The following is a 13,427-nucleotide window of genomic DNA, read 5'->3' as shown; positions in this document are numbered from 1 at the left end:
TGAGGATGGTCTACGAGTCTGTGGTGGCCAGTGTGATCATGTTTGCTGTTGTGTGCTGGGGCAGCAGGCTGAGGGTAGCAGACACCAACAGAATCAACAAACTCATTCGTAAGGCCAGTGATGTGGTGGGGATGGAACTGGACTCTCTGACGGTGGTGTCTGAAAAGAGGATGCTGTCCAAGTTGCATGCCATCTTGGACAATGTCTCCCATCCACTACATAATGTACTGGTTGGGCACAGGAGTACATTCAGCCAGAGACTTATTCCACCGAGATGCAACACAGAGCATCATAGGAAGTCGTTCCTGCCTGTGGCCATCAAACTTTACAACTCCTCCCTTGGAGGGTCAGACACCCTGAGCCAATAGGCTGGTCCTGGACTTATTTACTGGCATAATTTACATATTACTATTTAACTATTTATGGTTTTATTACTATTTAATTATTTATGGTGCAACTATAATGAAAACCAATTTCCCCCGGGATCAATAAAGTATGACTATGACTATGACGTGGTCAAGGCCAAGCTGCATTATCAGGCACGTGCCTACTCAATCTGCTGTTCCTAACACTCGCCTAGTCACTGTCTCCACGAATGAAGGCACAAGCCAAATGTTGCCTCGCTTGGCCTTTCACTTTCCTCGAACAGTAACAGTTGCTGCAAGCCTTTCAGCAAATTTCACTATAAGCAATTCAACCAGAAACAAAGCACCTCTCTGGAAATACACTGACATGCTGGTCAAGGTGGAACAGAACTCCTCCTCATGACTCCCTATCCTTTCATTTTTAAATCTTGTGGTTTTAGCTGAGTAGGCATGCAGCTCCCTACTCCCCCCCTTCACAACTAACCTGGCGGCTTCCTTCATTTGGGGCACCCAACAACTCTCATCCACTCGGACATTAGAAGAACAAGAGGAGGGAATGACTCACAGTCACTTGCCTGATCAGCCTCAGCATGAAACCAGACGGTGACATTAACTTAGATGAGAGTTGGGATCTGTAAGAAGTGAATCATGAGGCACAACTATCCTGAGCCAGAAAGAGGACAAAACGGTTTTGGTAACAGCTCTCTCGAGGGATGAGCACAAGTGCAAGTTTTGTTGTGGCAGACCCGGATGAAGATGTCAATGCACGGCTGGTACGGAGATTCAGTATGCAATGTCAAAGAGAATCAAGCAAGCTCAAGTACCAGTCTTTGCAAGGCTTTGGGCAGAGCTTAACAGATCCCATTTTCTAGCTTGGAAGCAGCGGTCAACCTCTCCCGTTAACACATGTTCATCCAACCATCAGTCAGCATCTGATAGATGGTATCTTACCTTCTGTTGGTGAAGCAGTGGAAGTTCAAGTTTCTATAGCAAACAGAGCTTGACTGATATTGGATAGCAGTGCTCCAGGGGCTCGGAGGTAGTCACAGCACTCCAGCTATCTGTCTACAGACTACAATAACTATGCAGTGCCCCAGAGAATGGCTGTGGCTCGGTGGAAACTACAGCCCCTTCTCAGGATGAAAGCATTTTAGATACTATCACTGCCTCCCTCTCAGTGTCTTTGCTGTTTGCATTAGCCAAAATCACTTATGCAGAGTAGAACCAGTTGTATGCCAGACAAAGTAAGACCAGAGATGCTCCAGTCTGTCCTCCAGGGCATTCAATAACTCCCCAGTAGCTTTGGGACAGCCACTGGGAAGGATAACTAGGACAGGCAAAAGGCATGCAGAATGAGTTTTAAGAGAATGCATATGAGGAATTGGTTAATATTTATATAATACAAGGATTTCTTTTATTTGTAAACTGTTTTGGAATATTACCTTATGTTGCCTTTAATTTTGGGATTGTAAGTAAACATATTTTGATGCATCAGGGAGGGACTGTTATACAGGGGCTTAGTAAATGAGGGACTGGAAGTGAATTTGGTGGAACAAAGCTAGATGATTGGTTCTGGACAGCCTGACCCAGGACTAGGAATCTATGTTTCCTCCCTCCTTTTCTTATATAGCCAATTACTCACCTCTTCTCTGGTAGCAAAAGCAGAGCCCTCATAAATGAGGTTGTGACTTGTGCTGCACCCACAGATCTTTGGAGCTATCCTGCTGAGACTTCCATGGCTTACCTGGGTGGTCCAGGTATCAGAATCATACAGTCAGAGAACTGTATAATACAGAAACAGGCCCTTCAGCGCACTATGTTCATGCTGGCCTCTTCTGCCCATCTACACTATTCCCATTCACCTAAATTAGGACTGTATCCTCCCAACTCTTTTACTGTTTGTGCAGCAATCCATTTACTGAGTGTACGTTGTACAGATGCGTGAGAAACGAGTACCAGAGCTAAGAATAATGCATCAGCTAATAATGGATGAAATGCAGATAGTGAGCTGTGGTTTGGGAGAGTGTGGAGCAACAGGATGTACACTTACTAAGTTTGTTTCTACGCATTTTATTTCTCATATTTGTTCATATTTCATACATAAACCAGCTGCCTTCTGAGGTAGAATTCTTTAGAGTGTTAATGCAATGTCCCAAGGCAATTTGTGTGCAAGCAGTGGTACCCTAACAAGGAGGAGGCCTGCCATGCTCTCAGTACTGCAAGCTCACATCATCGGCTGATCTCTGGCAGGTGGAGTCTGATGAGGAAATGGAAGACGCTTCATGTGGAACTATAACTACATCCTATCATGTGTCCCATCAAGTTCGGGATTCCATGACTCTGCCTAGTGGAACGCGAATATACACCAATTCCTCTGGGGAATCTGCTCACTAAAGCCACACCAGACAGACTAGTTATAGGATTATTCACTTGAATAGAGAGGAAGAGCTGCAAAGGAGAAAGGTAACTATTCAGTATTTTTTGCTGAAAGAATAGTTTTTATGTTAATTTTTTATCAAGTATATTTTAATTTTTTTAATAACACAACCTTTTTTCTCTTTTTAGACACTGCTTCATCTGCTGAGTTTTTATTTTTAAATATTGTAATATTTTCATGTTAAAGGTTTGAAATATCCAGTAATTAAAAAAAAATTCTGATTAATTTAATTAATTATAATTTAATTTAACAGATAGATTAAAAGAAGCACACACAAGTCCTCTCTCAGGGCTGGTCAATTATTTTCTTACACATCAGCATCCCAGATTCATAATTCTCATCTTTAAGCTCATGCATGGCTTTACTCCTAAACCATTGAAAACATTTTCTGTTCTCTGCTTTTAGTAACATGCCCTTCAGCTCACTGAGATTTCTATCTCGATTGTCTTTGCCTTTCTCCTGTGAAACCAAAGCTTTTCAACTTTACCTGTGTACAGTATGTGGCTCATGGACTATTTTCCACAGGCTCTGGGCAGCATTTATTGCCCCAATGGACGGGCAGCACAGTGACCACCTCATAGCTCCAGTGACTTGGGTTTGATGCAAACCTCTGGCACTAGAGAGTGGAGACTGCAGACTTTCGCTGCGTCTGTGTGGCTTTCCTTTGAATGCTCCGATTTCCTTGCACATCCCAAAGCTGGTAGGTTAATTAACTATTGTAAAAGTTACCCTTTTGCGCAGGAGCAGCGAAATGAATCAGGATTGATGCACAGGAGAGAGAACAAGTTACAGAGGTAGAGGCAAATAAGGAGGGGAAAAGGGACTGATAAGACTGCTGTCCCGGGAAACATCAACCCAAAAGCCTGAATAGCCTTTTTTATGAGATTACAATGATGAGACAAGGCAGGAGGGGGTAAACCTTCTTAAAACTGGTAATCTAATGTTGCTTTTAAGAAGAATGTGCCAGGATTGTGACCATGCAGAACACTCAGTTCAGATTTTCTTCTGGCGTTAAGGACACTGCATACGTACAGGCCTCTTGCTGGGACTGCACTATGGTCTACCATTTCAAAGTCTGTCGAATCCGAGTTAACACTTACGTAGCTCTCCCACCTGCAGGATTTCACACATCATCTTGGTTAGCTCAATGCTGCTGCGTCCAAAAGGACACTCATGTTTGTCCTCCCGACTGCTGTTTTCCAGGACAATCTGCAACCAGACGTTTCGTACAGTGAGCGGAGCATGAAAAGTGTAGCGAACGCTATGGGTCAAGTCCTCCGAACAAACGCTGGATCAATTTCAAGTTGAAGTTGACCCCGCTCATCCCGAAGATCTCCAGGATTGAGAGTTATCATTGATACGACCAAGTCTGACACAAGTACATCATAAATAAGAGTAGGCCAATCAATTCCTCAGAATAACTTCACAGCTAATCTCCTACCCTAGGTCCCTGTCCCAGTGCTAGCCCCTTATCTCACACGGTTCCCTTCATATTGAAAAATCTACTGGGCTCATACTTCAAAACACTCAGCAATTGAACCTCCACTGCCCTCTGGGGAAGAATATTACCATTCACCATACTCAGAGTCGGAAGATTTATTTCAGATTCAGTTCTGTGTGGCTGACATCTCTCTGGTCCTAAACCTCTCAGCCAGGAGAAACGTCATCCATGTATCCACCCTGTAGAGCTCTGAAAGAACTTTGGTTGATTTAATGTCCGATTGTCTGACTGACGCTATTTGTAAGATTAGTCAAACTGAATGGTAGAAGGTGAACTAGAACTTTTATTTATCATATTTTAGAATCCTCAGTTACACACTGTGCAGCAAATCAGCATACAGTGTTATATTTGACTAGCTTTTATTAGCTCCCTTTTAAATCAAACTGTCTTGATTTTACAGAAAATTTCAAAGAACATTAAACGTTATCTTTTGATAATGAGAAAAGAATGGATTTTTTGTATTTCACTCATTCAATGATGCCAGCAAATATATCTGTTGATTTATGCACTGCACTATGTGAGAAACTTGTGAAACAAAAGACTGAATATCTATTTTCAATGCCAATTGTTGGAAAAGGGGTAAATGGTAGCCAGGATGTTACCAATCCCTTCTGCCTCTATTTTGATTAGTGACATGGGATCTTTTACAGGGCATCCTTGGTGACATCTCACATCCAACAGCACTGCACTCTCTGTATTTCTTCAATCCATTATCCTAGATTCATCATCATATCACTGGAGTGAGAACTCAACTCTTGACCAGTGACTTGGAGATTACAGCAACGGAGCATCAACCCGGGCTGACACAAGCTCATTGGTGAACTTGGTGCGGACCGTGTTGCTGTCTGCTACAGAAATGCTTTGGAGTCAACAGCAGTCAACAGTGAGCGATTGTCCTGGATATTTTTCTTGTGATCGCAAGACCCTGTTGGCCATCTGTAATGTGAAATACTGCAAGTCCGTATACATAAATATACATACACACACACATACATATATAAAGTGACTGTATGTCTCATGTGCTGTATGTACTTTGTGTTATGCATGACTGTTGGTACTGTGTTTTGTACCTTGGCCCTGGACGAACGCTATTTTGTTTGTTGTATTCACAGGTATTCACGTATGGTTGAATGACAATTAAACTTGAACTTGAAATTGATTGAAAATTCTGCCCAGCCCAGAAGAGCAAGAGGTACCACCTCCTCCCCCTGATTTCAGCACCAGCAGGCCTGTTGCAGTTTGCCTCAGATCATCTGGGCTGAAGAACAGGAGACTCAGCCATTCGATGAAGCTGCTTGAATATGCACAAAGTGGAGAGGAAGGGGGTGGGGGTATTCAGTCACATAGCAGTTGAGGAGACCAGCTGCTTGTCAAATTATCAGCAGATTCTTATCTCCTATAATCAAATTTTCAGGCATAAAGTTTGGGAAGAAGGGAGTGCATTGGGTCTTACCCTGATGTACATGTCCTGATGGACCTTTGCCAGATACAACATGTTGTCCAGTGCCAGCATTCCAGGAGGAGTCTGGGTGAAGTCCAGGGCTGGATTGACATGATTCTGTGGATGCAAGGTGAAGGAGCCTTATTAATGTATAAATCCTGAATTCTTTCTGAGAATTTACAACATTAACTCAGACAGGTTATGCAATACCGGTTTTCAAAGCTTGCAGAGAGATTTAGGCCAGTTAGAAGAGTGGGCTGAAAGACGGCAGATGGAGTTTAATGCTGAAAAATGTGGGGTGCTACATTTTGGTAAGACTAACTAATCAAGATAGGACATACATGGTAAATGGTAGGGCGTTGAAGAATGCTGTAGAACAGAGAGATCTAGGAATAATGGTGCATAGTTCCCTGAAGGTGGAATCTTAAGTGGATAGGGTGGTGAAGAAAGGTTTTGGTATGCTGGCCTTTATTAATCAGATCATTCAGTATAGGAGTTGGGATGTAATGTTGAAATTGTATAAGGCATTGGTAAGGCCAAATTTGGAGTATTGTGTACAGTTCTCGTCACCGAATTATAGGAAAGATGTCAATAAAATTGAGAGAGTACAGAGGAGATTTACTGAAATGTTACCTGGGTTTCATCTCCTAAGTTACAGAGAAAGGTTGAACAAGTGAGGTCTTTATTCTTTGGAGCGTAGAAGGTTGAGGGGAGACTTGATAGAGGTGTTTAAAATTATGAGGGGGATTGAGAGAGTTGACGTGGTTAGGCTTTTTCCATTGAGAGTGGGGGAGATTCAAACAAGCGGACATGAGTTGAGAGTTAAAGGGCAACAGTTTAGGGGTAACAAGAGGGGGAACTTCTTTACTCAGAGAGTGGTAGCTGTGTGGAATGAGCTTCCAGCAGAAGTGGTTGAGGCTGGTTCGATGTTGTCATTTAAAGTTAAATTGGATAGATATATGTACAGGAAAGGAATAGAGGGTTATGGGCTGAGTGCAGGTCGGTGGGACTAGGTGAGAGTAAGAGTTCGGCACGGACTAGAAGGGCCAAGATGGCCTGTTTCCGTGCTGTAATTGTAATATGGTTATACTGGAAGACAAATACTAGGAGCAACACTCACAACACACACACAGTGCTGGAGGAACTCAGCAGGCCAGGCAGCATCAATGGAAAAGAGTGAACAGTCAACATTACGGGCCGAGACCCAGGGTCTTGGCTCAGAATGTCGTCTGTTTACTCTTTTCCATTGATGCTGGCTGGCCTGCTGAGTTTCTCCAGCATTTTGTGTGTGTTGCTTTGGATTTCCAGCATCTGCAGATCTCCTCGGAAATGTTAGGAGATGTTTATCCCTCCAAATAAACAGTCTGTCACTCTTGAATGATGAGCTGTGGAATTCCATCAAGGAACAGCTGGTCTGGCTGGGATGGAGCCTACCTGGCTCACAAGGAGAGTGCCACATTGCAGTAATTACAGCAAGACTGGTCTCTACTAGTTATGGCTGCTTAAGTGGTTCCCCATGATTGGTCTGGACTTCTCATCTAGTTGACCAGGTCTTGGGCAAGATTGGGGATGGGGATGAATCATCACAATGGTAAGGACTAGGCTGATTAAAACAGGGAGTCTTTTCCTGTTAGTTGTTAGGAATAGAGTGCTACATAAATTAGATTGGAAAGCACGAACAAGTTTTTTTGTTTTGAGAACAAACAGCAACAGCACAAGGCTAAAAATATGCAAACCTTCTGTATTGATAATTGGATGTATTGAAGTAAAATAAATAGAAGGTGGAATTTCTGCTCCTAATGGTCTAGTCAGACGTTCACAACCTGTGGGCCACACACCCCTCATTTAGTGGTAGGGGTCCATGGCATAAAAAGGGTTGGGAAGCCCCTGGTCTACTGCAAGGGTTAGAAAGTGAATTTATAGGTGGATTAGCCTCAAATGTGATCTCCTGCAGCAGAACTCCAAGGGCAAAGACCTTTCCATGGATCCTAGATCAACTAGGGATCCATAATTTCAAGGCAAAAGGAGAACTGGCATGGGGTAGGGGTGGGAGAATTATTTGAACCAGCTCCAACCAATGCAGCTTGTTTCCAGAAATGTGAAGCTCACTTACACAGTGATAAAGTAGCTTTTTCCAGCATAAAATTAACAGTTTCAAATAAACAGCATTGAGGGGGAACAGCAAGAGCCTGCAAAACAGGAAGATCATCAGCTGTGTTCCTGGGTTAAGATAGAGACGGAAGGCGTTGATTTACAATAGCTGACTGCAAATGGACTCAATTATCCTAGCATGGATTCGGAATGTATTATTTTCCATGGATATTCTTACTGACAGCTTCTGCAATTTTGATTCATGTTTGTAAATGGAGATCACGAGGACTCAGTGCGACAAATTCCCTCACAGTTCTGCACAGCCGTGCATGCACATGAGAGGCACTTCGCTGGCTGTCTATGTGTATGTGGCATTTGAAATGGTCTCTGTCTGTCTGTCTGTCTCTCCCCGTCTCTGCGTGTTTCTACTTAATTTTTAGTCTGCCGGTATGCAGCGGAAAAGTATTCAATTTGTAACTTACCATTATCCTCTGTTTCGGGAACAGTGAATAGTATTACCTCCTCGTCTACAAGTCTTAAATTGCCTAAATGGAGTTACTGAGTATGAGGAACACACACCACTGTGCCTCAAGTAATACAATGACTGCTCGTACCATAAATCCCAGCATTTTGTAATCCCTCGTGTACATGGCTTTGCGTTTCTCAAGGCTGCTGCTGCTGTTGGGGTCATATTCAGCATCAAAAGCAATTTTTCGAAGTTCAAAAATGATATCCCTTTGTGACTGTAAAACAAAACATCACGGATGTTACAGTGGGTCTACCCAACCTAGGAGAGAAAACATTTGCAACACAGGTAGTCTCTGACACTGTTAGCTCTGGCAAAAAATCCATAGTGTATAGACACAATAAAACTCAAGAGTATGTTGATAATGGTGACAGAGACAAGGTTACACATGGAGCATAATCAGTATGTGGATAGGACAATAATTCAATTACAGATATCAGAGTGTGACTCAATTCTCAATGATCCCTTGCTACAGGAGTTGTGTGAGTTGAACGGACGTTTGCAATGTTGTACCACAGTCTAAAAATGGATAAACCAGTAATGCAGGCCAGTGCAAATTGGTGGAAAAATTATTGGAGCAAGACACTAAAATCTGGTGGACCTCCGTGAGTCAAGCATCACCTACGGAGGCAGCAACATGCACAAAATGCTGGAGGAATTCAGCAGGTTAGGGAACATCTATGAAGGCGAGTCAGCAGTTAATGTTTCGGCTTGAGACCCTTCATCGGGGCTGGAAAGGAAGGGGGCAGAAGCCAGAATAAGAAGAAGTCGGGTGGGGGAGAAGGGATAGAGCAGGGGTCCCCAACCTTTTTTGCACTGCGGACCGGCCAACCGGGGGGGGGGGGGGGGATTGCCAACGGACAAGAGTAGCAGTCAAGTACGTTGTATTTACCCCGAGAAAAACTACAATGACCATGAAGCCTTGCGCGGGCACCAGGGCGCATGCGTGACCTGCCGATTCTTTTCCCCCCACAAATCGATATTTTGGTGATTCTGTTTGGGGGGGGGGTGTAAATCACGACCGGAATATAGGTGATAAGTGGTTAATACACTCAGTTTCGTTTCTAAAAGGGTTTATCTAACAAATTTAATATGAAACACACAGCGCATATTTTCCTCGCATGAATACAGTGATAAGTCAATTATCAGGGGAGGACAGGGGAGCTTGAAGTAAGTGTTGAACGAACTTCCAGTAAAAGTGGCAGAAACAGGTTCGATATTATCATTTAAAGAAAAATTGGATAGGTATATGGACAGGAAAGGAATGGAGGGTTGTGGGCTGAGTGCAGGTCAGTGGGATGAGGTGAGAGTAGCGTTCGGCACGGACTAGAAGGGCAGAGATGGCCTGTTTCCATGCTGTAATTGTTGTATGGTTATATAAGTAAGTCAAAAGCATCATAACATTTTAAGTAACGTTTGGATATTAAACACACAGCGCATATTTTCCCCGTATGAACATACAAAATCATTGCAACACACCAATATCGCTGAATCAGTAAGATACCTGGGCTTGTTTCCCTGCAACAAGATGGTCCTATCGAGGGGTGATGGGAAACAGCGATACTCGAAGGGGGTTCCTTATGTCCAGTCTATTCCGCAATTTAGCTTTCGTTGCATTCATTGCAGAAAATTCCGCTTCGCAGAAATATGTTGGAAATGGAAGCAACGTTTTCAGTGCTTTCGTGTCTATCTCAGGATATTGAGCCTTGACTTTGATCCAGAATGCAGGTAGAGATGTTATGTCAAACATACTTTTCAGCCCGCCGTCATTTGTAAGCTCGAGGAGTTGATCTCCTTCCCGTGCTGACATGGATGACGCGCGGGTAATGACCTCGCGTGCGTAATGGCTCAACAGTGGGCGAGACAGGGAATGAGGAAAGGTGCAGCTGACTCATATCGGCAAATCATATCGCTTCCTCGAGGCCCGGTAGCGCATGCTTTGCGGCCCGGTGGTTGGGGACCGCTGGGATAGAGTACAAGTTGGCAGGTGATGGGTAAAACTTGGTTGTGGGGGGGAGAAGGGGGGGTTGGTGGGATGAAGTATGATGCTAGGAGGTGATAGATGGAAGAGATGAGAGGTTGAAGGAGGAGGAGTCTAGGAGACAAGAATGGACCATGGGAGAAAGGAAAGGAACAGTGGCACCAAAGGGAGATGATGAGCAAGTGAGAAGAAGGGATGGGGTGAGAGGGGAAGCAGAAAGGGGAACAGAAAAAAAAACAGAATGGGGAGGGGGAGAAATTACCAGAAGTTCAAGAAATAAATATTCATGCTAACAAGCTGAAGGTACCCAGTTAGAATATGAGGTGATGCTCTCCAACCCAAGTGTGGCCTCATCATGGCAGTAGTGGAGGCCATGGACAGACATGTTGGAATGGGAATGGGAGGTCAAATTGAAATGACTGGGTAACCCTGCCTTTTGTGGCACATGCGGTAAAGGTGATCAACTAAGCAGTCCCTCAATTTATGTCTGGTCTCACCGACGTAAAGGAGACTGCACCGGGAGCGCTGGAATCAATAGATGTCCCTGACAGACCCACAGGTGAAGTGTCACCTCACCTGGAAGGACTTTTGGGGGCCCTAAAGGAGACTGTGTACGGGGAAGTTGTAGCACTTGTTATACTTGCAGGGATAAATGTCAGGAGGGAGAACAGTGGGGAGAGACATGGGACAGGGGAGTCACAGAGAGAGTGATCCTTGCAGAAAGCAGAGTATGGGAGGGTGGATGGGGAGAGAAAGACATGTTTAGTGGTAGGGTCCCTTTGTGGATGGTGGAAGTTAAGAAGAATGATGTGCCTAGTACGGTGAAATCCATAGAGGGACAAAGTTCCAGATATACTGGATTTAGGCAAATTATTGAATTCAGTTCTGATGCTCAGCTTTGAAGTTACAAATTAGAAAAGACAAATTAATAGGAGAGTGATTCAGAGGAAGATCGTGTTTGACTAACTTGGAGATGTTTTGAAAAGACCAAAGGCAGTGTCAATGAGGGAGCCACATTTAACACAATCTATGTAAAAAATTCAGCAAGGCTTTTCACTAGAGCCCACATGCCAAGCTGGACAAACAGCTCTTGGGATACAAGGGGTGAAATTGCATGTTGGATTCAAAATTGCTTCACTGGCAGAAAGTAAAGGGAACGTCTGTCAAGTGCTTTTATGACAAGGCTTTTTAACCAGTGAAGCTCTGCCAGGTTCAGTCTAGCCTGATGCATATGTTAATGAGCTAGTCTTTCTGCGGATTGATAAAGAAGTTTTTATGTGATACATAGCTGGCCAGGTGATTGATAGTGCAAAGGAAAGCCTTAGACCGTAGGAAGATGTCGGTGATCTGATATGTTGGGCAGACAAAAGGCAAATGGAATCCAATTGCATGGCATAACACAAGGGAACCTACAATAACCAGGATCTGAAGCAAAGTGAAGAAACAGAGGAATTTGGGTAGACAGGCATACATCCTTAAAAAGGTAGCAGCATTAGAAGGCAGTTAAAATGACATTTATATGAACATTCAAATTTGGAGCAAGAACAGGCCCCTTGGCACCTTGAGTGCACTCTTCATTTAATAAGGTCATGACTGATCTGACTATAACTCAATTCTACATTCCCACCTATCTGCAGAGACCTTTCCAGAATCCCTTCTGTATCCCTGAGCATGACAGTCTCTCACCATTTAGTTTACACACTTGTGTTTCCTGCCAAAATGGATAATTTCACTTTTCCCACACATATTATTTATTTTGTCAGGTTTGTGTCCAACATATCCGTATCCATTCGACAACCCTGATGCCCTCTTCACAAATTACTTTCCTACCTATAAAAACAGAGGAACACCGCACAGGTCTAAGTGTTGTCTTTGCCTGAATGCCTCAAATTTTAAATGCCTGGAGAAATTCCTTTAATAATAGCTTCTAATATTTTCCCAAGAAAGCCGTTACGCTATTTGCCTTGGAGCTTCTTGCTTTTTGGCTCCCTTCTTTTTTTAAAATCAAGAAAACATGGGATAAGATGTTAATATCCCTTGTGCCAATGGGCCGTGAGCACTTGCTCAAGACTGCCTTGATGTTGGGAGTGGCACAGGGTTGACACGCAGGAGTTTTCAAGTGGGCACCCTCCTTCCTCGGTGTTTCATCGATTAGCCCACTACACCTCCGGAGGGCTTGACGATGACTTCTGGTGCTTTAGCAGCCCCCACCCCCCACCCGCTGTGGCTTCCCACTCTCTTGATGCTACCTTGGAGCTCAGGAGAGGTCTTTTTGCTTGATCCAAAGCCAGGGACTGCTTCTTTCCACCGACTCTGATGGTTTGCTGTAAAGTCTGACCATGGATCGTTAGTGGATGTGAATAAAGATGTTCCATTTATTACTGTCCAATCTAGTGGAACATTCCCATTTCTCGGGAATCAACTATCTCACTTACCACCTCTTTTAAGAGCTGGGATGAAGTCCCCAAGGACCTAGAAACTTGCCAGCCTGCAGCTCCAACAATTTCTATCCCATCATAAGCAGAAACAGAGATTTCAGGAAGTGAGGTTATGCAAGAGGATACAGTTTGAGCTCTGTGCACAGATCTCGTCACAGCTTTAGGGCAAGATGTGACTCCACCAGAAAGGTGTGCAGAGGAGACTGACAAGGATGTCACTGGAAATGACGAATTCGCAGTTCCAAAGAAAGAAAAAAAAAGCAACAAACTGCTGTAAGTCTGGAATAAAAGCAGAAAACACTGGAAATGGAGAGCATTTGTGGAGGGATAAACATGCCCCAGTTTGATGCAACTCAAGCATAAAAAGTAATCAACACAGAACACTAACCAGGCCCCTTCCCCACCACGAACATACCTCGACATTGAGAAAAAAACAAATGCAGTTTGGGTGACCACTTCATAGGCCAGCGGAGAGAGAAGGCGTTAATGTTTCAGGTCAGGGACTAGAAGTGAAATGCGTGGAAAATCATATTCTAAATTGCTGAAAGGTGGTAGGCGTCTGTCAGTGGCAGAAACAGAGAAAATGGATCATATAGATCGGTGTCAAACAGGGTGCTGAAGGAATCTGTCTGGGGTAGGTATAAAGC

At 43.8% G+C, this 13,427-nt stretch overlaps 1 protein-coding gene across 4 annotated transcripts in view; it reads right to left on the bottom strand.

The window, feature by feature from the left end:
• Positions 1-13,427, bottom strand: part of LOC134342912 (engulfment and cell motility protein 2) — a 218,360-nt gene that overhangs the window by 38,066 nt on the left and 166,867 nt on the right. For all 4 annotated transcript variants that reach the window (XM_063041595.1, XM_063041599.1, XM_063041597.1 and 1 more), the window contains 3 exons: positions 8,450-8,578; positions 5,757-5,861; positions 3,903-4,011 (listed from right to left, as the gene is read on the bottom strand). In XM_063041595.1, coding sequence (XP_062897665.1) covers positions 3,903-4,011; positions 5,757-5,861; positions 8,450-8,578 — 343 coding nt within the window. The remainder of the gene's footprint in view (positions 1-3,902; positions 4,012-5,756; positions 5,862-8,449; positions 8,579-13,427) is intronic.

The sequence above is a fragment of the Mobula hypostoma genome, chromosome 2 (assembly GCF_963921235.1).
Source record: "Mobula hypostoma chromosome 2, sMobHyp1.1, whole genome shotgun sequence".
NCBI classification, from domain to species: domain Eukaryota; kingdom Metazoa; phylum Chordata; class Chondrichthyes; order Myliobatiformes; family Myliobatidae; genus Mobula; species Mobula hypostoma.
The sequence above is the reverse complement of the archived record's forward strand: the minus strand, read 5'-3'. Positions and strand labels throughout refer to the sequence as shown.